The following is a 26,367-nucleotide window of genomic DNA, read 5'->3' on the forward strand; positions in this document are numbered from 1 at the left end:
GAAGTTCACTCAAGCTGTAATGCACCATATGAATCAGAAAACTGAGAATTAGTTTTCAAAATAAATCTGCCATGTTAGGATCAGCAATGTTATAACTTGCCCTGAGGCAGGTTTACTGAGGTTCTTGTTAGTAGTTCCCTCAGGGCAGACTAGAGTGACACAACACTGAATGAATGGTGGGTTTTTTTAAAAAAAAGATAGATAGATAGATAGATAACAGGTTGAGTTTGTAATAATTTGGTTAAAAGGGAAAGGAAGCATGTAGCAGACTTGGTTATTATCTGTAGAAATATAGAATCATAATGATTACACTTGAGAAAATAGATAAGGAAAATAAAAAGAAAGGATAAGAGTAGATAGTGAAGAGGAAAGATATCGCCACCCTATGAGACCTGATTGTTGCAATTCAGATGTCCAGTGGTTGAAGTGACAATCACAATTTTGATCCATCACGGGTAGGGGAAATCTTTGAAACCCAAAGTTCAATGGGTTCAACACGTTCAGGTGGAAATGCCCAGGTACTTCTCCTCAGGGAGGAGTTTTACAACGTTTCTTGTGACACTGTGGATCAGGTGCGGTCCTCTGGTGGCAGGCTCAAGAAATGAGTCTGGGAACAAAGACACGAGCCCTGTTGTCATGCCAGTGTAGTTTACCCACATCTGCCTTAGCAGAAGGGATGAATACATCAGGCCTAGGTGTGAATGTGTCTGTAGCTCTCTCAGGATGGGAGAGAATTTTCTACTTGAGCCAGTTGTGTAATGGAGGAAATTGGCATGATATAAACCAGCATCCCACATAGCAGAGTCTGCTCCTTGGAGGTGTTTTCCCTTACCTGTCTCAAACCCCAGCTTGCTGCTACACAAAGGTGGGTTTGTCATGGTCATCCCTCTGGTGATGGGTGCTGATCCTGTCTGCACCTGGGCCACTCCCTATGCAGGTTAGAGGTTTCCACATACCCAAAAACACTCCCCTACCCCTGTGGTTGAGGGCTGCAAACAAAGCACCTGCTGCTTTTGCAAACAGCCAATTAGTTGCATCATTAACTTTTAATATTACAGTCTCTCACAGAAAGGAAAGCAAAATCCAGTGGTTCATACTTACTCAAGCATGTACAGTAAGTTAATGCCTCACACTATATGTGCACAAATACAGTCTAGTTTATGCAAGACACTCTTTTTCAGGGAGGAAAAAAAGCTATTGACTAGTTAGAAAGAATACATTACATACAAATACATTTAGACCTTAAAATGATAGTCAAACCAAACCACGGCAAGTATACATTATCACTCATATATAGAATAATCCCCTTGAGTGTGTGGTTTTTTGTTATTGTTTTTTGTTGCTTGTTCTAACATAAAAAACATTTAAAAAAATAATACTTTACAAAAATACTGATAATGGTTCACATTACTACAGCCTCAATACTCTCCTCTTCTTTCAACATTTTCTATGATCTTAGCAGTATCCCCAGTAGTTTTTTTGAGTAACCATGTGCTGCTCAGGCTCTTTTTGCACAAAATCCATTGACAATACAGTGTCTCTGTTCGTTTGCTGATACATTTCAAACTATTTACATCCGAAAGCTTCTGGTTCTGTGAAATGGTTGAAAAGGCTTTTTTAAGGCCCACATCAGTATTGGTGGTTTCTGTTTCGTTTTTTCGGGAAATAGCGTTGCTTCAGTTTCAGGGGTAGGAAATCGTACTCTGTACACTTCAGGGTAAGATTTCTGAAACTAGAAAAGTACATTAATTCAAATTAAGAATTTGTTCAAACATGTTACAATAAACTATTAAAGTGAAACTTGCATTTCTGGAGTGGGGGATATTAATTGTCTAATGGATTTTCTACACCTCTATAGAGAAAATTAGGCAATATTTCTGATTTGTATTGATTCATCACAGCATACTTGTTCTAAATTATTAAATATCTTGAAATCCCCAAGCATAGCCACTATTTTCCATTTTAATATTTCTCTAGAAGAATACATGTCTAAGACTTGATAAATCTTTTTGAGTTGAAATTAGAAACTGTGGAGAAATTTTTATTTACTTGCTTGAGCTTCTTCTTTTTATCTTTCACAGATATTTCTTTATTCATTACAATTTCTTCCAACAAAGCTGCCAGTGGTTCTTGAGAGCCAGTTGCCCTTTGATATTCAAATTCACCTGTACTGATTTGATGACAAAATGATGGAGGAGGAGGTGCTGCATCACTATCAGCCCCAGCATATTTTATCTGAAGATACAGTAAAAAAAAAAAAGAGAGTGGCTATGTTTTCTGCAAAACACTTGCATAAACTGGCTTAATCAACTAACCACCCCAAGACATTAAGTAGAGGAAATACAGAATAGACACTTAAATTCTAATTTTTATCTCCAGCCCTAAATGAGTTCCCATAAGTCAAAAAACATGACACAAATCAAGCCTGTTCAGCTCTTGAAATAAGTTTAAAGTTAATTCCCAGTAGAAAATAGACAAAAGAACTAAAAATCATCTTAGAATAAAAACAACATATGGTATCAGGACACAGAAAGATTAGAAAACTGAGCAAGTAAGGATGGTTATGAAGAAAAAAAAGTCAGAACATTAATGGAAACAATTTATAATCATTCCATTTCCTTCACTACCACAAACATAGTTTGTCCATTCTATACGAAGATAGTGCTGACAACAGGAAAACATATTTGAGAGTTCTTGTCTCTAAACAAATTCAAGATTTGTTTCATTTCATTTAAACACATATTTATGGTTGAATATCAGTAGTCAAAATTAATTAGCTCTTCAAAAGCTAACAGAGACAGAACAAAATCTTTTAAGAACTGTTATCTTCAGAGAACAAAGGATAAGTTCAGTTTAGAAACAGAGAGACATAAGAGGTTTTTTCACTAAATACTTACTTGGGCTCTCTGGAGATGTACAACATGATCCTCTATGGAAGACTTTAAAGCAGAAGGAACATTTAAGATCTCTTGATAATTATCCATGAGGAAAGATACTAGTTTAGCAGCAAGAAGTTCATCCAAGTCTATTTCATCCTTTGAGCAGAGAATACAACGGGAAAATGCCTGAACCATCTGAGGAAAAAAGCCCACATCATTATAATGTATTTTTCTGTTTGGGAGTGAGGAGTAGAGAATCAGGCTGCATTTAAAAAGTGATCTTTTAGAACAAATATTTTAACATCAAAATATTTACTGTACTTCAAACATATCAATATTTTTAAAAAAATGTAGTATGTTTCAGTGACATTATGGGAGTGCACTGAAGATTGCTCCTGCCTCATACAGATAATCCAGTCCTGACATAACATATAGAACAGATGAAATCCATTTAATTCTCAAGACTTTGTCAAATAGCCACTTCACATGGCTATTTAACGAGAGCATGTGTATTTAGAGATTTTTTAAAATAACACAGAAATTTAATAGAAATTAGGAACCAGAGGCAAAACTTAATAACACTATTCTGAAATCATCATCAAGTTTCAGGTGTAGACTAGTGCTCAAGCACTCAGTTACAAGTTTGTGCATCAGACACTTGCAACATTAAAATCACAGAAGGCAATAAAGTTTTCTGTCATGTACCATAGACTGCAATCCTGAATTAAATTTAGTACAAAATACTAAGACTGTAAGGATTCACTTCTAAAAACATTTCAATTACAACAATAATTTTAATGAAAGACCACTTATAGTTAATGAAGTTATAACCTTGGCAGCAAAAATTTTAATTATTTTAATCAAATACTATTCAGAGTTCACTAAAAACTTAATTGCTGTGGAGTGTGTTTAGATTTGTTCATGCCACTGTAGGATTTTACAGAATGGCTTTACAGCTTAGTTTTCCATTGCACTTAATTTTCAAAGATTTTTAAATTAACCAAAATAAATACATGTTGTTAGCAAGTTGGAATTAAGTTATGCCTAATAACTTTGTAATAAGGTGTTGTTGCAAACATCAGTGTAGTGATATCACTACATATGGTTGTACAGAAGGAGCATTAGCAAAAACTAATGCTTACTTTATGACACTTCTGTGTGTAATGAAAAGAAAACAACTACTGAAATAAATGGTTGGGATTTTAATTTTTTTGAATGGCTGAAAACAGGTCAATCAGAACATTCAGCTCCATATTTCTAGCTATGACTGAAACAGCCAGTCTTTTTCATTCATATTGTCTGCAGTGATAACACCAGAGACCTCATCTGCTTTTTTGTTGCTCATTTTGCTTGCTTGTTTTGGGGGGTTGCTTATTCTTTTGTGCTTTTTTTTTTCCTCTACTCAATAGTGAAATAGGTGGTGATTTAACTTTGAAAGGTAAGGAACGTCTAAATTCTGAGCAAGTTCTTTGTGTGCTCACAAATTATCATGAAATCCCACTTTATTCAAATTCAGATTAGCTTTCCACAGAGCTGAAACTGACAAACCAGTTCCTTAAACAAGCAAACTGTATTTTGTTCATACTCTCCAGTAAGACTCTTTAACCTGTGCTGCTCCAAAAGCCTGTCCAGACCTTTTACCTTACACTTATACGTACCAAAGTTCTGGTCCTCACTGATTCAGAAAGAGGTGGCAAATCCTGGTTTAGACTAATTCTTGCCATCATTCTCACCAACAGCTGTAGTCTTCTTCTGTTCTCTGGTGGCAGTAGGAGACATGATATCTGAAGAGCTTCTACAGCCTTGCTGGGTTTTTGCAGTAGTCCTGGTTTATATGAGATCAGAAGGTTGGGGAACATTTTTCAGTTATATATTTCTGTAACGTTTAACATAATAGTTCTAATTCTCACTCCAAGAATTCCTTTCTTACTCATTCAAGATTGCCTTAGAGCTCCACTCCCCAAGGAGACTAGAAAGATATGGCTAGAATTGGACTACTAGGACTTGTTTAAGTTTTTAGAATATTTTCTTCTGATGCACTGGAAGACACTGATAGCCATAACAAACAAGATATTAGAATACATGAAAAATTACAGTGTTTCGTTTCATCCTTTGCTCTTTTATTACCTCAGCACTAAACTCAAGTGAATGGTATGCACAGATATAGCAATCACATTAAATAAAATGTTAAGTCTGAGGCAACATTCAGAGGGAAAGAAAATGTGCTTATGCATCAGAGGCAGCAATGACAATACCAACATGTGCCTCACACCTAGAGACATGGACTCTATGCCTAACCCTGCTTACAGATTCTTGAGAAAACACTCCAGTGAGCATGGTAGAGATACTGGAAGACTGGACAGGCACAGTAGAAAGTGACAGTAGTTTAGGTACCTATAGAAAATCACCAAAATATCATCTTACTTTAGGTTAAGGCTCAGCCAAGGAAGCATCTATTATGGTTTTGTCTAAACAGCACTAGTATCAGAACAAAAGTCAGGAAACAAAATATCTGCATGACTGAAATCTAGCAGTAATTTCTATTAGAAAAGAAACAAGAAAGAAAATGAAGACTTTTTTCCCATAGGACTATAGGAGTTGGAAGAGATCTCTGGAGATTATATATACCTCTTCACATGCTTAAAGCAGGTTAATCTACAGGAAGGTGCCCAGGACTATGTCCTCTCAGATTTTGAATAGCTCCAAAGACAGCTATCTCTCTGCTCAACTACTTCCACTGTTTGATCACCTTCAAATTAAAATGCTATTCTTCATGAAAATGAGGTTTCCTGTACTTCTGTTCCTGCCCATTGACTCCTGCCCTGTCATTGGGTATCACTGATAGAAGTCTGGCTCCTTCTTCTTTACTCCTCCCGTATCAATCTTTTATACAGACTACTTAGATTCTCCCTGAGCCTTCTCCTCTCCAGACTAAACAGTCCCTGTTATCAGTTTCTTCTCACATGACACACATTCGAAGACTTTAGTAATTTTTGATTTGTTTCACTGGATTCACTGACTAGTACTGACAAAACATCTCTCTTGACCTACCAGCAATGCTCTTTATGCAGTTGTGGATGCTACTGATAATCTTTGATAGTCAAGGACACTGCTGGCTCATGGTAACATTAGTGCCCACCAGGACTTTCAAGTCCTTCTCAGCAAAGCTGCTTTTAAACCAGTCACCCCTAGCATTTACTGGTGCATGGGATTATTCCTCCCCAGGACAGGAGTTGACATTTGCCCTTTTCTGAACTTTATAATATTCCTGTTTACCCATTTCTGCAGCCAGTCGAGGTCACCCTGTATAGTACTACAGTGCTCTGCTGCATAAGCTACTCTTCCCCACTTAGTTATCTGCATGCCTCTTTAGAGCACTGTGCCCTTATTTAGGACAGAATGTGCCTCCATACTGGCCATTAACAAAGTGTCAATCATTACTGGCCACACTATCAGCCCTGGCATGCTCCTCATTGTTGTGGTGTGTTTTATGATGTGAGACTTCATTCCTGTTAATGGTTTTTCCCTGGGCCCTTCCCCCAGGTTTGGGTCAGTCCTCCCTTTCCCCAGACCCCCAGAACCTTTTACATCCCTCTCCCCAGAGACACGTCCATCAACAAAAGGGATTTTTTACCTTGGGGGGGGATTCCAGAGAGGGGCGTCGAGTGATAGGAGAAAAGCAAAGGAAGTTACCCCTCTAGAAGAACACCGGCTCACCTGAATGCCCCTCTACCTACGTTGTCTCCTCCCCTGCCTCCTCGTTGGTGGTTCCTTGCCCCTTGCTCCCACTCCTACCCCAAATAAAAGGGACCATAGACCCTGTGGGCGAGGTCTGTGGGGGCTGTTTGACTGTTTCAAAGCCTGTGCTGGGGCTCAAATAAATTCTGGACTAAGAAAACCCCTCCACAGTCCAGCTTCTCCTTCGTCTCATCCAGTTTCTCGGCAAGCAAACACCAGGGAGAGAGAGCGCTCTCCTTTTCCCGGCTCCGCCTCTACAGCCCCGTGCTGGGTCTGGACAAGTCAGGACCAACTCGTGGTCCAGGTGTAGCTGCCCTCAGCCACTGAGCCAAGAGAGGCATCTCTGCAGAGCAGCTGCAGCAGCTGTTCTCTGGGTATCAGCTGGGACTCGGCAGCACAAACGAGTCCTGTCCCTCTGAGCCTCGCCGTTGCACCAATTTCTGACTTTACCTCACTACCCACCTATCCAAACCGTACTACCTCAGGCTGCCTAATGGAAGACAATGTTGAAAGCTTTGCTGCTCTCTACATAAACAGTATCCACCATTTTGGTCAACTCCATAGTGTTAAACATGGAAACTTTCTTCACGAAAAAGAAGTGTGGGGTAGGTAAGACATTCATTCCAAAAAGAGGGGTAAAGCGCTGAAGAAAATTTTCATAGTAAAGTTTTTTCTAATTTCAAAGATTTGGCAAGCATATTAATGCATATCTTTAGACGAGTAAGGAATGATCCCATATCAACACTTCACTTTTTTTTAAAGAAACCACAAAACTAATGTTTGGCTTCTTGAAGCATTGCACAACTTTCATTGATTTCCACATACACACTGGCAGGAACTCTCTTCTAGTTTTACATTTACAAAATACTGTGAAATAAAACTAGTATAAACTGAAATACATGAAAAACAAAGGAAAAACAAACAGAAACAGAGTATGAAAGCAGAGGAATGAGTTTTAAAGATATCAGTAAAAGTTGTCTAAGATAAAGAAGTCAGAAACTGACCTATATTCAGTATGAAGCAAGACTGACAACTCACAAAGTATAAAATACTAAATTCCAGAAACAGAAGTGTTATTCTGGATTCCTTTCTTATCTCAATAGTTTACAAAAAACTATATTGTTCATACAGAAGGAAGCTCAAAAAACTAACATGATACAAAGCGGGCTTACTTTTCAACTCAATTGTTCTTTCTGAAATTTGATTATGTAATAAAATATTTTCCACTTACTATCTTTCAATAAGCCATCTGTAGGATCAGAATTGTCAATTTTAATATAGTGTGAAGCCCTGAAAAGTTCTAGTTAATAACTAAACCACTGCTTCTTTAAGCACTACATTACTTAATGTCATTTCTAAATTTAAGAATGAAGTGTTTCAATTCCCTTTAAATGTCATGTTTCCAGGGTTAAAAACAGTGCTTAAAGCCCTAATCCTTTCTAATCTAGACTTCAGTCAAGCAATCTCTAAAAGCTTATGGGTGTATTTAAGACATGTAAGCATTTGTAAAAAAAGAAAAATCTGTTAAAATCCATCTGTTGGATGTTGAGCAATGAACAGAGGCCTTTAATATTATAAAGACAAGCAATGAAAGACTTTTGAACTAATGTGATCAAAAAGATACAAAAAGAAAACCACTGTATAATATGAAATAAATTGAAACTGTCTTTTATGTAGAATGGAAAGGATGGGTCTTAAAGAATTCATCTGTGATAGTATTCAAGTAAGGTAAAATAACTCCAGGAAATTAAATAATATTTTGTTCATTAGATCCCAAACAACTTACCTAACACACAAACAAAAATATCAAAAAAATGAAATGTGAGAAGAGGTTCTTTCATCTGGCCAAAGTAGTCCACTATAGTTTTGAAGACATCTCTTTCAAAGCCTGAGTATGTAGGCTGCTTCAGATCTGAACAGCTGGGCCCTACAAAGAACAAAAAAATCAAAACAAAAAGGAGCAAAAAAGAGAGAGAACATTGACTTTCAGGCACCAAGCAGATAAGTGTTTTCTAATCCAGTCCATTAAAATGGATTATTAGAGAAAAAAGTATTTATTCTTCAAAATAAGTGAAATTTTACTGATCTACTGCTGCACTGATCTATTCCCAATAGGTCTAGTGAAGATACACAGTAGAGAAAAAACACTAATGGAATAGCTAAACCTTTATATAATTAATTTAAATAAGTTGCACTGGAAGAAGAATACATGCTGACAGGTTTTTCCAACTTTCTTTTAGAAAATCATCATAAAAAAGCCTGAAAGTGAAGACACAGTCAGTTCAAATTATTTGGGGGTTGGGTTCTTTGTGGGATCTTTTTCCCCTTCTGAATTTACTTACAATTTGCTAGACATTTCATTGCAGATAATATCCAATGAGGTAGTTCCTCTGCACAGGGAAGAAAAAGTAATTAAAAGGAGAAAAAAGAAAAAAAAAAAGAAAAATATTCAACTGTTAGACAAGAGCAAAACTGAAAACACTTTAATATGTTCCTCCTGTGCAGCAAACCAAGTGACTCCATAGTCAGTCTAGACCTTAATGTAGGGTCTAGCTTGAATTACATCTATACTTCAGTACCTCCACTACTATCAAACAGTTATGCATTCTGCCCTTGTAGCTCAATCAGCAAAACAGATCATATCACAAACCTTTAACCTATTCTAAAAATAAAAAAAATCAGACTAAACTAATTCTAGATACAGCCTTCCTCTGCTCTGTACAGTGAAGTGTTTACTTTGTACCAAAGATGATGGAAAGCAGTCATACATTCAGTTTTGCCACTTCTGAAAAGAGAAAGTTAATATTTTGAAATGGTCCAACTGCCTTTGAAACAAACATAGATATGCTCTGAAGGCAGTTTTATTCACAACTTAACCAGGTTTCAATGTCATATTTAATTTTTCTACAAATCTTATGAAAAACATGGTGCCAATAATATTGTGACATATCAGAGCAGTAAAGATGCTTTATTTTTTCCCTGATGTGCAAAACAGTTTTAAACATGGTATTATCTTCAAAACACATTGACTGAAAACCCAAAACTATTTCAATGTACATTTTGTCTCTCTCATAATTTTTAATACTTTTTTTCTTCATGTAAACACTTCAGTTCAGGTAGTTAAAAGGGTAGGGCTGAGAATGTTACCTTGAAGTGATTTATATCTATATATCTACAAATGGAAAAATTTGCTACTGTTTCATATTCATTTTTCAACCCTACTAAAGCCAGAATATATTTAAGAGAGTCACTATGGAATAAACCCTGACTCTTACTGTTGGAGTATCAGAGGACAATAACAGCATTTTACTTTGTAAAAACTCTAGGTTTACAGATGTGGTCACACAAGTATAAAGGTGCAACAGGTTAGTGTAGATTAGAAGTAATTCTTAAATCCCAGTAGATTACAATATAAAAGAAAACTTCTCAAATACTCACTTGATTTGTCTTCTAAAGTGACAATGCCTTGCTTATTGACATTATATACATTTTGAACTATATGTTTTGAATTCACAAGTTTTGTGTCTAACACTTCATCCAGAGAATCCAAACCCAAGACTTTTTGTAGTCTGCAAAAATACATAAACATACAGTTCATACACCATCTGATCTGGAAAAGGCAAATACTAAGTATTAGGATACAATTCAGAAAAAAAAGAGACCTTCATTTCATAGAGAATATCTCCAGTTGGATGACAGCCATAAGGATCATTCAGTGCAACTCCTGCTCTTGACAGAAGTGCCTAGATTTATAGAATATCCTAAGATGGAAGGGATCCACAGAGATCAACTCCTGGATCTGCACAGCACAACCACTAAAATTATACCACGTGCCTGAGAGCATTGTCCAAATGCCTCTTGAACAGTCAGGCTTAGGTGCTGTGAGCAGTTCCTGGGGAGCCTGTTCCAGTGCCCAGACATGCTCTGCATGAGGACCCTTTTCCTAATATCCAACCAAAACCTCCCCTGACAACTTCAGGCCATTCCTTCAGTGCTGTCACTGGCCACAGAGAAGAGATCAGTGTATTCTCCTCCACTTCACATCACAGACTGCACTGTAATGTCCCCTCAAGCCTCCTCTTCTCTAGGTTAAAGAAGCCAGGAGACCTCAACCACTCCTCAGGTCTTCCTCTCCAGACCTTTCACGATCCTCATAGTCCTAAAAAAGTTTTGTTTTAGTACCTAGAAAAGGTTTAGTAATTTTAGTACCTAAAACTATACCGTATAACTAAGCTGCCAACATGCTCCCTGAACTCTGTCAGGTTGGTACTGTGACCACATCCCCAGGGAGGCAGTTCCAGTGCCCACTCTCTGAGTGAAGAGCCTTTTCCTAAAGGGAGTCTGACCTTCGCCAGACACCCCTTGATTCCATCTCCTTGTGCCCTATTGCTGGTCACCAGAGATCTTCCACATCTCCCCCCACTGCCTCTCTGGAAGTTGTAGACTGCAGTAACATCACCCCTCAGCTTTCTCAAAGCTTTTGTGACTGTACAGCTCTTCTATCCAGATCTCACTTGTCTAACCTAATCTCACTGTCTAACCTTGAACGAGTCCAAAGTTCCTTCTAACCTGGTATCATGGACAAACTTAATGTACGTTTAATTCCTACATCCTACATATAACAATTCCTACATCCTTACATTCCTACATATAATTTATGAAAACATGAAAAAGAACTAATCCTAGAACAGAGCCATGCAGAACTCCACAGATGACTGCTCACCAGAGATAACTGCATTTACTACAATCCCTTAAGCCTGACCCATGAGCCAGCTGCTCACCCAACAATACTATGGACTCATCAAGCTGCGTGCTGGACAGTTTATCTAGACGGATATTGTGAGAGACAGTATCAAAAGCTTTGCCTAAATACAAAGCAACCACATTAACTGACTTCCATTGGTCAGCTAGATGGGTGATCTTGTCATAAAAGAAAATTAAATTGGTTAAGCAGTATTTTCCCCTGATGAAACTGTACTGGCTATGACCAATGACCGTGTGTCTCTCAAGTATTTTTTTATTAACTCAAATAACCTTTTCCACAATATTAAGGGCTCTGAAGTGATACTGACAGGCCTGATATTACCAAGGCCTTTGTTCTTTGCTTTCTTAAAATTGAGAAAATATTTGCCAGCTTCCAGACAACAGGGGCCTCTCCAGATTCCCAAGATAAATGAAAAAAAGGAGAGAGATCCTGCAATAACATCATCCAGCTCTTTCAGTATCCTGGGATCAATCCCATTGGGCTTCATAGATTTAAGCACATCCAGCTGGAGCAGAAAGTTTCAAACAAATTTAGGGTCAGCTGTGAGTCTCTCCATTCCCACTCTCATACTCTTCTAACACAGAGCTATGGGACTCTCAGTGTAAATTATTAAACTTAAAGAGGCCAGTACTTTCTGTCAGGTGAATGCTATTGTTCCCTGATCAAGCTGTCAGGGTTTCAGCATCCTTCCACACAATCTGCTGTGCCAACTGTGTTTGCCCACCCTGGTCTTTTGGTTGCTAGAGCTCTATAGGGGCCTTTATGCAAAGGAAGGGCTTGGCCACCACTGCCCCTAGTCTCACTTGCCCAGGTCCTGTCAGCTGCTACCAGGTGAGCTCCAGGCTACCAGAGGGTCTCTCCACTCCCCTGAAGATTCCTTGGTTCAGGAAACCCAGGAGTAGACATGCACTAAAGATCTCTGCTGCCCAACATGCTGTCACCAAAAGTGCTCACCTCAGCACTGAGTGCATTACATGCAGATAATGTGCTAGGTTTACACTAAACTGATCATTAGTAAGACCTCAACTAGGCTTAATATCAGCTAGTATATGTTGTTTCCTCTGCAGAAATAGCCAAAGCAATCACTTCAACTTTGCATAGGATATTCCTTTTGAATGTAGTAAGGAATATCTGAATCTCAAAGCTTCAGCACTCAATGAGCTACTCCGTTTATCTCATACAAAGTATAGTACTTGCCGTTGAAAGGTTTCATAGTACTTCTACATAAGTGCTTTTATTTCCTAGCAACAAGAAAAAGCAACAGAGAAAAAAAAGTAATTAAACAAGACAAAGCCCACACAACAAATACTTGTATAACACAACATACAGAAGTCAAATGGTACTAAACACAGCAAAGTTTGTTGATTTTTTTTTTTCAGACTTTATTTGCTGAATTTGTTAGCCAAATAACAAGTGGTAGAGTTAGTCTAGACACTGTGGCTTTGAAGGCAGTGATGAAAAGTGAGTGGGTGAAATTACAAGTGTTACCAGAGAAGACAGACAAGACTATTACCTACTACATAGTTTTACTATAACAGCAAATGACTCATAAGTATACTCACCGTGATAAAGTCATGGATTTCCATATTTCCTCTATATTTGTTTGTGTTAGCTCTCTGCGGAACACGAGTTTGCATGCTGGTACTTCCCCGATAGCTATGCTGTGTCGCTTGTACCACATCTCAGAGTTCTGAAATCACAACAAACTCTCCTCATTAACAGATGACTTTTCAAGTGTTAAACAGTATAAAACATTTATAGCACAGAATTGCAAGCCTTCCTAAATTCCAGTAAAGTCTTCAGGATGAAAGTAAGTGTTTGTGTTTCAGAGAAATGAAACATTTTCTCTATCTTGCACACACATCATTTCTCAATTCCATAACTTGTCCAAAGCTGAAAATTTTTGTGTGTCAGAATAGCCATTAAAGTTTAGGAGTCAGTGACTTATAATCCTATGTTCAGGTCTTATCCATGAGTAAAATCTGTTCATCTACCATTTTAAGATTAAACATTTGTTTATGTAAAAGTTATTGGAGAATTATAGGAAGAGATACAAAAGAATTAGAAAACATTAATCCTTGCTCGGCATATACTGAAAATAACTAAACATTAAGTTCAATGACAGGTTCTATACATAAAGAAAGTAAAAGCAAATCCCTACATCTGAAGGCACTCATCAGATCTAGTCCAGCACCATAACAGTGTAAAATTGAGAACACAGAATGCACTATCCTCTATGCAACCTTCACATACACGCTTGATTCTTGAAGATTGTCATCAAGACATCAATGGGTGGACATATATTGCAGCTTGTATCAACAGCATCTTTTTCAAGGCAAAACTCCTAATCACTGCAGTTCTTTGATTTACACTACAGACCAGTGCTAAAGCACATTAAAATATTCCTTGTGATCACAACCAAACCACAAAATGCACTCCAGGAATGCACTTAAATACTCCAAGGACTAATTGTCATTCCATGGCAGGCTAGACTAGAGCTAGCTGGAAGCAAATAGCACCCTCTGAAATTAAGGGTCTGGTCTTCCACATCAGTATTTCATGACACAGACCCATGCTCATCACACAGCCACTAAGTGCTCAGGTGGATGCTCAAGCAATTCAAGGTACCACCATTTTCAGCTGCCTACTTCAGCATTCCAGTGGAAGCTAGACCCAATTATAAAAGAGCCAGCAGAAAGAAGCTTATACCTTTGCCTCACTTACAGTCCACTGTATTAATCCAAACTGCCAATGGAAGAGATTTTGAGCTATGCTGTTGCATCTGAGTCAGATGCAGAGACAGACTTTTGCTAATTCTTATCAGGCCAGGATGCTTGGATGGATATTTAGAACCTCCTCAGTTGGAGGTTGTAACATATTACACCTTCAGCAGATACTTGCTCAGTAACTCCATTCTCTTTTCTTGTCTTTGGCTCTATCTTGATCTTCCACCTACTACTGAAGTTCTAAGGACCATGTTTTCCTCTTCAGAAACTTGTTGTATATGAAGAGTGCACTTGATTTGCACATAATTTGACTGTAAATATGGAATAACCATTCATTCAGAACATTTAGATGTCCAGGAACATGGTAGGAGCTACTTTTCCAAATAGACTATGGTTCATCAAGAAATCTAAGGCCAGATTCCCGCTCTGAGGTACAGTAATAAAAAGGCAAAAATCATCAAAGAAATCCCAAGTTCACAAATTGTGAGAACACATGCATGTAAGTCACACTGAAGGAAGAGCTTAGAATATACATAACTCCAGAAGTCTAGTCTTTTAATATGTCTGGGTGAACAGAGTTGAAACACTTTTGGTTTACTAAAAAAAGCAAGTTTTTTCAAAAACTTTACAAAGACTGGATCAATCCAGATAAGTATGAGGCAGGATGATTTTCCACACTTACGAAGGATAACTGAAAAATCAGGGCCACTTCTTCTTAGACAAAACATATTCTTTATGAAAAAGGAAATTGAGTCAGTAACAGACTTATAGCAGCTAAAAAATGTTGTAATACTCTATATACTCCAATACAAGAAGTGTCCAAATAAGAGTTACAGTGTGACTATTTTGTCTTGTAATATAATAAATGCCCTATTGGAATTTGAGCAAACTGGAATGAAATATGGGAAAATACACCCACGCTGAACTGAAATTGCTCAGGACATTGCAATGTGTAGCACAAAGAACACTAAAAGCTCACTTCTCAGGCAAATTGTAAGAAAAACTTTACTCCACAAAAGTTTAAAATAAATCTATTTAGCATTTAATTTTATAAGTATTTTGTGACTGAGTGTAGAGGTCATGAGTTCAGTTTTGCTTTCCAAATATGTTTTTGTCTGGGGAGTTAAAACTGGTTGTCTTACCATTGTGACGGATTTCACTGGGATGTGTTCTTGAGAAGGGCCAGCCTTTGGTTCATTCCAGTCTGGAAATTTAATTATTTCCTTTCCACATGAAGGTTTCTTTGGATATGACTTCAGTGGTGAGGAAGGAGGAAATCTACAATTAGAGAACATTTTTAAAGTCTCTGAATGCCAACCTAATCCCTATTTACCAATGCAAAACTGTGATCAGCCTGCACATGCAAAAATACAACAAATGCTTGGACATTCACAGCCCAACTTAGTTCCCTGTAGACTGGTGTGACATGGTATGTAAAACATTGTGGACTGCCTTGTTTGCCCTACAGCTGCTGCTCCAGAACATTCCAGGTCCTTTGTTCCTCCCATGACATAGCTGAGCCTTGGGTGAAGTTCTGACATCCCAGTGCATCTCATACAGCACTAGCTGTCTTTGCACAGACAGTGACATAGGTCTTCACCAGAAGATGTTGATTCTGCTGAAAAAGCTGTGGGTGTGCTTTCCCCCGTGCCAAGTGCGCTGTTAACATGCATTTCCTAAAGCAAAGCTACGTAGCTAGGTCGCACGACTAACACTCGGATTCAGTTAGAGTGCATGCAAGTGTCCACACAAAGTTTTGCCCACATTACCAGGTTCTTCTGCGTTTACATGCTTTCTGTGTGAAGATCATATCCTGCAGTTCTTTTCTGGAGCCTTTTTCCAGCTGGTTTTGCAGGTAACTATTTGACTTCTTAAGGCATTTCAAGAAGTGACTTGAAGAAATTAGCAGAAATAAGCCCTAAACCAGCCCTCGTAGAAAAGAAGAACAAACTATCCAGCTTGACCAGCATCAAATTATTGCTAAGCTTAGGTCAGAGCATGTACAAAGGAACTAATAACAGCATATCAGAAAGACAAATCAGTTAGATGGCAACACCTCTTCAGACTGGCCCAAATCCAATCTTGTCCATTTTCACTTTCAAGTTTTAGAGATTTGCTGAGATTCCTGATGTGTTAAGAAACTGCTTAAGCCTCACTCACTCTTTTAAATCAGAATGTAAAACACAGATATGCCCATGACATTGCAACAAGAGCTTGTACACTGCTGGATAGCATGCATATGTATTCCACCAGAAAAAAATGCTTGAGAAATCCTCAAGCTTCTCCAGAATGTCATCCCATCCTCTAAAGGCACTTCAAACATTTAATAAGTTTTTAATTTGAATTTTAATTGCAGTTTGGTTAGTCCAGTACTGTTATACTGAATGTTTAAACACATTGATTGTTTTGAGCACTGAGCACATTCCAGTGTTCAAACACCACATGTGCAACACAGAGATATCACTTCCATCAGGCAAACCCTCAGAACCAGCAGCAAGCACCTCACTCTAATCCTGCAAGACTTATTCTGTTTTCTAATGGTAAGCCAGAGTAGATGGCAGATGTTCAGCTGTTCAGTGTTCTCAACCAGTTTTTAGATATTCATTATTTCTTAGGAGTTTAATGTTAAAATAAAACATGCCCACATATCTGCACACTTTTTCTTTGCCTTACACTATTCTCAGTAGTTTCCTGTTTCTTCGCCACAATTTTTAGCTTTGCGTCATTTGCTGCCCTGATTTGCAGCCAATCAGTAAAAGAATAATTTTTTACAGGTAGAAAAAGGAGGTGCATTTCCCTTTCTCAGGTAGCATTACAGCAAGATCTAGATGGAGAAGGATTAAAGTCACTCCAAACAAAGGACTGAGGAGCATTCCAAGGCTGGCATATCAAGATCAGTATTGGTTATAGCCAGCAACACTAGTTTGGGGAGTTTATAAAAAGAGGAACTAGAGATACCTGTTTGTGTACACAACAAAGGACATAGAACAAGGTCAGCTAACAGTGAGGTCCATGATATAACAAGTATTACTGCTGAATTCCCAAAAGATTGCTATCATTGCAAGAGTGCTAACTCTTTTGCTTTTAGTAGAATGGCTTCGATTCCCCAAAAAATGTGTAAAGCCCAGCAGCTTCCAAAACAGTAACTTTTCATTCATTATTGTAGACTCAACTGAGCCAATAAGTCAGGACAGCCTGATAAGTCTTTGCTACTTTTAGAAATCACATCTCATCTTCCCATATTATACTTGTCAAATTTCTTCATGCAAACCAACTTTTGGCAGTATTTCTTTTGCATACTCTGTGGACGAACAAGAGCAGACAGCTACACTTACATGTGAGGTTATTGAACTTGACTGTGTACCACAGTGTGCAGTTACAGAATGTTAACACATAAATTTATACAGAAGGTATGAAGCCTGTAAGCATTTCCAAAGTAAGCATTGTCAGTAGAATTGACTCATACCACTACCTCCATCAGCAGTGAGGAGAAAAAACCCCTTATTTTACATGTAGCATTAGGAAAGTCCACCAGAGGGAGCTGCCAGGACATTGCATACAAGACTAAAACAGGCTGGAAAAACAATGCTTAGCTCCTTAAATAGGAGAGAAGCATGTTTTGATACTTAAAGCCATGAGTAATGTGTGTAGATTATTTATGCACCAAGCCAAGTGAGAAAAAAGCTGGCTTCAGTTCAAGATGCATGAAAGGTATGCATATTTAACTGAAAAAAGCTCAATTAGTTGTTCTTTCAGTGGGAGGGGGAGAAAGAACATCACAACAAAATATATAACAAAAGAGCTCTGTTGTCCAATAGCAGATCAGTATGCAGAGCATGCAGAAAATCAAAAGAACAGAAATATTTCACCCAGCCAACTTCCACAGTCTGCAGCTCAGTAAAGTCATGACTGAAAATACAAAGAAATAAAAGAACAACATAATTTAAATATATACTCATGCTAATGCAAAATAAAAAAAAACCCCACAGCCACACAAATAAGGCAAAACCAAACCAGCAGTTATCAAACCCTATATTAAGTCTCTTGATGATAATTAATGCCCAGAAATAAAAACAAAAGATAAATACAGCAAAATGAAAAACGAACTTATTACATATCAAGTGGGAATTCAGTACTATTTCCCAAAGAGATTATTAAGAAATCATTACCTAAAAATTAATATGCAAAATTTGAGTATATAATAGTAGCTATAATAAATACAAGCATAAACTTATCGCTAACCTTTTTTCCCTAATATTTTGCATGACGAGAACTTCATCTCCTCAAAAGAAGGCTCACCATGATAAAAGTTACAAATCCATACATGAAGTAATGGTCATCTTTATAATACTTCTGCACCAAATAGGACACCACAAGATGGTACAAATTCAGAACCTGCAACTTTTGTCCACCCAAACCTTAACTGACGTCACAAGAGGTCAAAGAATCCAGCCCAGTAATGCTAAGCTTTTCTAACAAAGAAATTTTTTCTCTGTTAACAAGCCATCAGCTGAGATGCTCAACAGGGATAAGTGAACAACCATCCTTGAGGATAAGCAAATAAAACTTTGTCCCTTGTCCATCTACAAACCAAGGAGCATAAAAAAAGGTTACATCATAAATGTCTTAGATTCAGAAGGCCTTTCTCTTTTCTCACAAAAGTGGAGACAGCAATCAAAATAGTCAGGGGGTTGTGGTGAAGGAGGACAATTGGAGCAGGATGACCAATGACATTCTCACTTCCACCTAGTGTCTTAATATGTGCTCTTCCAGGACCAACAAACCTGATGTCATCAGCAATCAGAGCTTGATACCATGTGAAAGCTGCAAAAGCTTTTGTAGATATTCAAAGAATGTAACCAAATAGAAGTGACCTTCAAAAATATTTCGAAACAGAGAAGAAAACTGAACTCAAACATTAAATCATGGTAGTTACCTGCTACCAAGAAAATCAAAGTATTTCAAGGAAAACGGGTCAACAGCTTTTGAGAGACATTCTACAAAAATACTTCTAAGACATGAGCAAGAGTTATCATACCCTGTTTCAAAAAAACAGATTTTTTTCTATTACCATATACAGGCTTACCGATATAAATGGCCATTATCTTCAAAGTCCTCTTTGCCCCACCTTCCTTTAATATCCTCGATGACATGATTTTTCAGGAATTTTTTAAGCAACTTAACCGTTTGATCGCGAGTCACTTCTGGGCCAAAGTTTTGGTTGGAGCCAAGCAGCTCATGCAGACAGTCCACTGCCTCCGAGGCTTTGAAGCAACGCTCGTAGCTCTTGAAACGACAGCGGTGCTTCCGTAAGGGCATCCCAGCACGGAAGAGCTCGATTATCTCGTTCCACTGGGAAGGAGCAAAGCAAATCGTTAGGGGAGCTCTTCTCCCAGGTTTTCCTGAGGCCAGAACGCAGCCAGTTCTGCAAGAACTGCACACCTTTTTGACCATCCGCGTTCACAAGAACATCGAAACTAAAGCCCAGGATTTAAACTGTCGAGACCTGAGAACAAACATCAGGTTTAGGAGGCTGAAATATTTAGAGCCTCACACTATCTGAGGAACTAAGGATACGGCTCTAGCCTCCCTTAGGTTATACCGGGACAAAAAGCTGAATCTGCCGCTCCTCCCGGCCGGGCTCTGCCCCGCGCCAGCCCCGGGCGCCCCCGTCCCAAAGAGACGCGGCCTGGGAGCACCGGCCGGCACCAAGGAGGCCCGAGAGCGAGTGGCGGCCGGGGAGAGAGGCGCGGCTGGCGGCGGGGTGCGGCGGGGGCACTCACCAGGCGGGTGGCGCGGTACGGCCCGGGCCCCACCAGCCGCGGCTCCATGGGGGCAGCCGGCCCGCTCCGCGCCGCGTTTGAATCCGGCCGGGCCCAGCCGCCCTCGCCCATTGGGTGGCGGGCGCCGCACGTGACGGGCCCGTGTCGCTCTTGATTGGCGAGAAGGGGCGGGGGCGTGGCGGGGCCGAGCGCGAGGGGGACGCTGTGGGCGGGGCTTGGGCGGGGATATGGGCGGGGCTGTGAGAGGTGCGGTGGGCGGGGCCGTGAGGTGCGGTGGGGGGGCCGTGGGTGGGGCTGTGGTTATTGCTGTGGGCGGGGCTGTGAGCAGGGGCGTGGGCGGGGCTGTGGGCAGTATTGTGGGCGGGGCTGTGGGCAGTATTGTGGGCGGGGTTGTGGGCGGGGCTGTGGGCAGTGCTGTGGGCGGGGCTATGGGTAGTGCTGTGGGCGGGGCTATGGGCAGTATTGTGGGCGGGGCTGTGGGCAGTGTTGTGGGCGGGGCTGTGGGCGGGGCTGTGGGCAGTGTTGTGGGCGGGGCTGTGGGCGGGGTTGTGGGCAGTGCTGTGGGCGGGGCTATGGGCAGTATTGTGGGCGGGGTTGTGGGCAGTGCTGTGGGCGGGGCTATGGGCGGGGTTGTATGCAGAGTTGTGGGCAGTATTGTGGGCAGTATTGTGGGCGGGGCTGTGGGTTATGTGATGGGCGGGGTTATGTGTGGGCGGCACCGAGGGCGGGGCTGAGGGCGGGCCCGCCGCAGGCCCCGCCGCAGCCTGAGGCCTCAGCGTCAGGGTGGGCAAATGTCCCACGGGACCGTGCCGGCGCCGTGCGGCCGGGCTTTTCGTGGTGCTGTAGGACAAGAGTAAATGGGCAGAAAACTGATGTAGCGGAAGTTCCCCATGAACATGAGGAGAACTTCTTTGCTGTGTGGGTACTGTGTAGTGGCAGAGATTTCCCAGAGGCGTCCTGGAGCCTCCCTCCTGGGGATATTCCAGAATCATCTGGACTCAGCGCTGTGCCATTGCTCTGGGATGGCCCTGTTTGAGCAGGTTCGTTGGACCAGGTGACATGCTGTAGTTCTCTCCAACCTGGCCCATTTGGCAATTCTGTGTGTGGCAACAAATTAAATCATGTCAGGCAAACGTTGGCCGGTGAACTGCTGCCCTTATAAATCGAACACAACCTTGGCATTAATTACACTACCAAAACAAAAAAAATCAAACTTTAAAAAAAACCTCCAAACCCTCAATTTTCAATGTTTTTAAATTTTTTGCAATCAATTTTTTTAAAAGAATTTTGTTTTGAATTCAGGCAGTGTGTGGGATGATAATTACTTGCAATTACATTTGATGTTATTCCTACAGAAGACAGGGGTTGATGCTGCTGTCACAGAACTCACTGAGTTGTTGTACATTAGCTTTTTACGGACATTTTAAAGAAAGGGTGGTTTGGAAAGTAAACAGTAACCTCCATTTTGAGACAGGGGATTTTGATACCTGGTCACCTGTCCTGCATGGACAGGGCTGTAACTGAAACTCCTGTGATACCTATTACAGATGAGCTGTCTCTGTCAATTTTTAGGACTCTCACAGGAGAAGAGTGGCTGGTAACACCAGTGTTTCTTCTCCACCAGCTCTATGGAACAAAATTTTAGCCCCATTCCCCTCACTGTCAGTCAACATTCACTGTAACATGGATGACTTAGCTGACTGCTGAGACTCCTCTTTCTAGCCTAGCTCACAAGCATACACTTAAGTATGAGATGCACAGTTTTTAGGTTCAGATAACGAATGTGTGATTCTCACACTGTGTGTAGGAAGAAAGGATTTGTTTTGAACTGATGTCATTGGCACAGTTACAATATATGCAGCCTCTTAGGCTGCATCCGTACAACTCACTGTGGAACACTGCATTCTCTTTCTAAAAGCTTTATAACTCACAGAAGACTAAACCACTGTGCAAGATATTATGCAGCGGGAATCTGACACAGCACTTGCTGACAGCCCACAGAATGATTAGCATCTCCAGTTTCTGCTCCTGCTTATTAGTTCTTAATCTCAAACAACTGACTCTGGAAGCCTTTGGCTAGTGTACAGCTGCTGGAGTTGGAAGTTTTCCTGGCCCCTTTCTGTTCAGCACCTGTCCACATGCAGCACTCCTTAGTTTTGACTGTGTGCAGTCTCAGCTCCTCTTTAAGCCCATGTGAGTTTGAAAAATCAGCTGCAGATCTAGCTCCCAAACCAACAAACAAGTACCTGTCCCTTCACACCCAGCTGCAGGATGCATTCCTCCATCCATACTTATAGGGCAGGGAAGGAGGTATAATTGCAAAATCAGAGGCCAGAACTAGGACATCCCCAGCCAGAGCAGAAATCATCTGCAAGGCTTCAGAGTACTGCCTGCTTACTTGCACAAGAAGCAGAGGGTATTATTACCCAGTTTTCACTACAGACTACTTATTGCAGCCTTTCCCTCATAAGGCCTGCATTTCCCAAACACATTTGAATGTGCAGGCTCAAGAAGGCCTAAAATAATCAAACTGTCCCACTTCCTTCATCAGTACTTATGTAATAAATAATTATATGTATATACATAAAGAAATAAAACTGGTAAGTCCTTTAACTCTATTTGAAAAACCAGCAATAGGTCTCTGTCCCTAAGGAAAGCCCTAGCACTGGAAGCCGGGGGCATATATAAGGCCAGAGCTGGCTGGACTTGAGACTCTCAGTCAGTGACAGCATTTCCCACCAAAAAAAAGGTGTAATCCCTGATCAGCACTGCAGCTGTTTAGGATCCTGTGATAAAGCACCTCTCCACGAGTACTGCCAGGGAGCTGGGAACTGAACACTGATGATTCTGGGATCAACCATCTAAAATTCAGGGGTTGCAATTTAAATCTCAAGTCATCCCAATATTTTCTGAGATCTACTGTCAAGCTGTCCTGAGAGCTAGAGGGATTAAATAATGAATAGATAAAATACAAATTATTTTTTATTTGCTTTAAAAAACTTGAGATGTAATCTCAAAAGAAAATTTGCAACTCACGTCCAACCTAAAGTTTACATTCCTTTAGTGTTTACAATGCACCATAAATGTCAGTAAAATAAAAGCGTTCCAGTAACAGAGCTTAGTCTCTTGGAATTGTGCAACAGGGAGACTATTAAAATCTGCCTCAGAGTTGTGAGTATTTGAAAATCCCACAGATAATATCAAGTAAAAAGCAAATATTACAAGTTTCGTTGTTTTTTTTTATGTTGTAGGAAACAGTACCTTTAATGGTAGCATTAATCTAAACACATTTAACTCCTCATATCCAGGTCTGTTGAATGTACCAATTCCATAATAAACTCATGCAGTACAAATGCAACTTACAAATAGCAGGTTCCTTTGATTTCTACACCAATGTGACCCTAACAATCTGCCTAACTTGGAAAGCAACTTAGTGGGTAATTCTACACAGAGTGGAGCCATGCCCAGTCACCCAGGCCCAGTGCCTGTCCCACTTTCAGAAGCTCAAAGAATGTTACATATTTTTCTGCCTGGTTCCACACAAGATAACTGGATTAACTTCAACCTTGAGCTGATAAAAACAAGCCATAATAATAATAAAGAAAACCAAGATGACACAAACTTTTTCTAGACATGTATTTCAATAGACAATGGAAATGGAAGAAAGTAGAGCATAGTACAATCATGGTAGGCAACATTCAAGCTTAAATCATTAAATCAATTTTTTTTACATTTTATTTGAGTCCTAAGATTTCAGCTATTGAATTAAAAGATTCGATAATCCTTCTAGCCCCACTTCAAAAACAGCACAGGGTACCAATATAAAGTATATCCATAGACACGTTGAATAATAAGTATAACTTGGCTACTACAGTGAACAAATCAGTAAGATGTTTTGATCACTATGCTACAAGACAACTCAGATAATCCCCATATTAGTAGCTTTCCAACATTTACGATAATGTTCAACTGAGTACAACATGAAATGAATTCAGTTCTCTTAGTAAAAGACAGTATATCCAAAAACCTGTGATCTTCAAATGGAACTCTGTCTTGACAGATTAACATACAATCTTTCCTTTAAAGTAATATAGTTTATAAACAGATGTAACAAGGTTTATGTATTAACTATATTAATGTGCCTTAGATTCTATAAACAGTACTTACTGAAGAATCACTCTCATAATAAAATGAAGCTGACAGTCTAGGCAACTTAGAACATTTAAAGTGAAGTAATTTTTATCCCCCTCAAAGTGTGTTCAAAGTACTCAGTACTTGTCATACACATTTTAGTTCTTCTAATTATCTTTATTTTTGTGCATTTTCTAGATAGAGATCATCTACCTTTTTATTTTTTTTTAATCAGAGGTCCACAGTTCTTCCCCGCTCCCATGTTCTGAATCCCAAATAACTTACGGTAAAAATACAAATTCTGTTTTGGAAGAAAACGTACAAAATATACACCATGTAGTGTGCGCACCTAAACATCTTGATTGTCAAGTAGTGCAAGTTTCCCCTTTGATGTATACACTTCTTTGGTTTCAGAGACAATAATTTGTTTCACTGATCTTTGCTGATGCCATTTCTTGCCATTTTTGGCAGTCTTTGTCCCTTTGTGTAGGCGTGGTACCAGAAGTGCAGAAACAAGACTAAAAACATAGAGCCATAAAGCCAAATAATAAACATGAAAATTGGATACTGGTACGGACAATCATCCATGATGTAGATTTGTCCTATATGGACTGTAATCATAATAAACTGGACCTGGAGGAAAAAGGTGAAGAAAATAAGTACTTTTAAAATTAATTACAACCTTACTACAGAAGCTTAAAAAATTTTAGCATAGCTTGTTTGCTGAAAAACAAATAGTAGGGGTGGAGTGGGGCAAAAGCAAGGAGCAACAGGGACAACAATACAACTTCCTAATATGACACAGATGCATCTTTATAGCCAATCTGCCCAAAATATTACTCCACTGAAAAACAAGTTTACATAATAAAGGAAGAGAAGTTCTGGGACAAACTGAGAAACTCACAGTAGGAGAACAGGGTTCTACCCTGGCCACTTCAGATAAAAAGGAAAGAGGCAGACAGTGTTTGTCCAGTGAAAAGTGGGGGGCTCCGTTAGAAAAATTAGCCAGGGGAAAAAAAAGAAAAAAGGCAAGCAACCATTAAAGGGTTAGGGAACAAGAATTCCCACCTTCCCTGCACACAAGCATGTGACAAAAAGACACTACATGAACTCCAAGTTAATAGTCCACTGGTAGTGCCTCCAGGTCAAAAAGACCAAGTTATAAATATTCAGGCTACACTGTTTGGAGTTGTACATGGTTACACGAACTATTCTACTAAAACCAGCCCTGGTGCAAGCAGACAGGGAGCTCCTTTACCTCCTCCGTCAGCATCCTTGCTCATTCTAAGCCAGTTGTCTAGCCAGAAACTGAATTTTGAAAATCCATCTATTAAATGAGGTGGGCATGAAAAAGCACTCAGAAGAGCAACCTCTTGAAAGTGACCCAGAGCTGATAAAACATTTAATATAATTACTGCTAGAGTGGGTTTTAATGCTTTGGGTTGGAGAGAGGTAAATCTTGTAAACACAAACATTTTCTATGAAAGAACATCAAGTTCTAAGAAAATACTTTTCCCTTTTCCTTACTACATGTTACATGTAGTTACTAGTTACATGTGTATTCTGTACATGATTTATGTTTTCTTGGTGTAAATTTTAATAATTTTTATACAAGCAACGAGTCTTGTAAATATAGTTACCAAGTACTGCATAACTGTAAAAAAAGTTATTTGACTAAATCTCTGATTACAGTGAATGCTGAAGTCAGCAGATTTAAATATATTACTGTGGAGAGCTCACACCTTTTGTTATCTTCAATTAAAACGTTAGTAAATCTTTTACCAACTGTAAGTTCCACACATGGGCAAAACTAAAAGCACAAATTTATTGCATTAAATCTGTGTTAGCTACAATCAGGGTTTTGGGAGGTGCGTGCATTAAGTTAAGTTACTCACAAGTTGTATAGTTGTCATGTACTTTTTCCACCACAAGTATTTATGATAGGCTGGTCCCAAAGAACAGATTCCGTAGTAAGTGTACATGACAACATGCACAATACAGTTCAGCAAAGCATGAAATGTTCCTAATCCACCTGTAGAAAAACAACAGATAGTTGCAATATTACAGCAGGTATTTAAGAAGCCACTGAGGTCCTAGCAGATTGTTTTGAGCCAGGGTATGAAAAAACAGGTACTACAAAACCTAGATTTGACTAACCCTCAAGGTATTTTACCTGAATAGGGTTGATACCAGTTCTGATGGATCATATCAGTTGCTTGTCTCAGAAAAGGTTTATCTAAGCATTCCCAAAAAAGCAGATTTTTGGGAATGAAAAAACTGATGTTTTGATTCCCAGCTGATCTAATTACCTGTAAAAATTTTGAGTGGATTTTTTTGTTCTTTGG

At 39.4% G+C, this 26,367-nt stretch overlaps 2 protein-coding genes across 3 annotated transcripts in view; both read right to left on the bottom strand.

Moving 5' to 3' along the window:
* Positions 1 to 290: 290 nt before the first annotated feature.
* On the bottom strand, positions 291 to 19,990 carry DEPDC1B (DEP domain containing 1B). Its single transcript, XM_063421939.1, has 11 exons — positions 19,892 to 19,990; positions 19,195 to 19,460; positions 15,251 to 15,386; positions 12,945 to 13,072; positions 10,056 to 10,186; positions 8,960 to 9,007; positions 8,404 to 8,544; positions 4,538 to 4,704; positions 2,898 to 3,074; positions 2,050 to 2,235; positions 291 to 1,732 (listed from the first exon to the last, which is right to left on the bottom strand). The coding sequence occupies exons 1-11, from the start codon at positions 19,937 to 19,939 to the stop codon at positions 1,571 to 1,573; spliced, it is 1,590 nt and encodes a 529-aa protein (XP_063278009.1). The 5' UTR covers positions 19,940 to 19,990; the 3' UTR covers positions 291 to 1,570.
* Positions 19,991 to 23,513: 3,523 nt separating this feature from the next.
* Positions 23,514 to 26,367, bottom strand: part of ELOVL7 (ELOVL fatty acid elongase 7) — a 31,764-nt gene continuing 28,910 nt past the window's right edge. For both annotated transcript variants that reach the window (XM_063421943.1, XM_063421944.1), the window contains exons 7-8: positions 25,918 to 26,054; positions 23,514 to 24,655 (exon numbers count right to left, since the gene is read on the bottom strand). In XM_063421943.1, coding sequence (XP_063278013.1) covers positions 24,452 to 24,655; positions 25,918 to 26,054 — 341 coding nt within the window. In that variant the 3' untranslated portion in view covers positions 23,514 to 24,451. The remainder of the gene's footprint in view (positions 24,656 to 25,917; positions 26,055 to 26,367) is intronic.

The sequence above is a fragment of the Prinia subflava genome, chromosome Z (assembly GCF_021018805.1).
Source record: "Prinia subflava isolate CZ2003 ecotype Zambia chromosome Z, Cam_Psub_1.2, whole genome shotgun sequence".
Taxonomy (NCBI): Eukaryota; Metazoa; Chordata; class Aves; order Passeriformes; family Cisticolidae; genus Prinia; species Prinia subflava.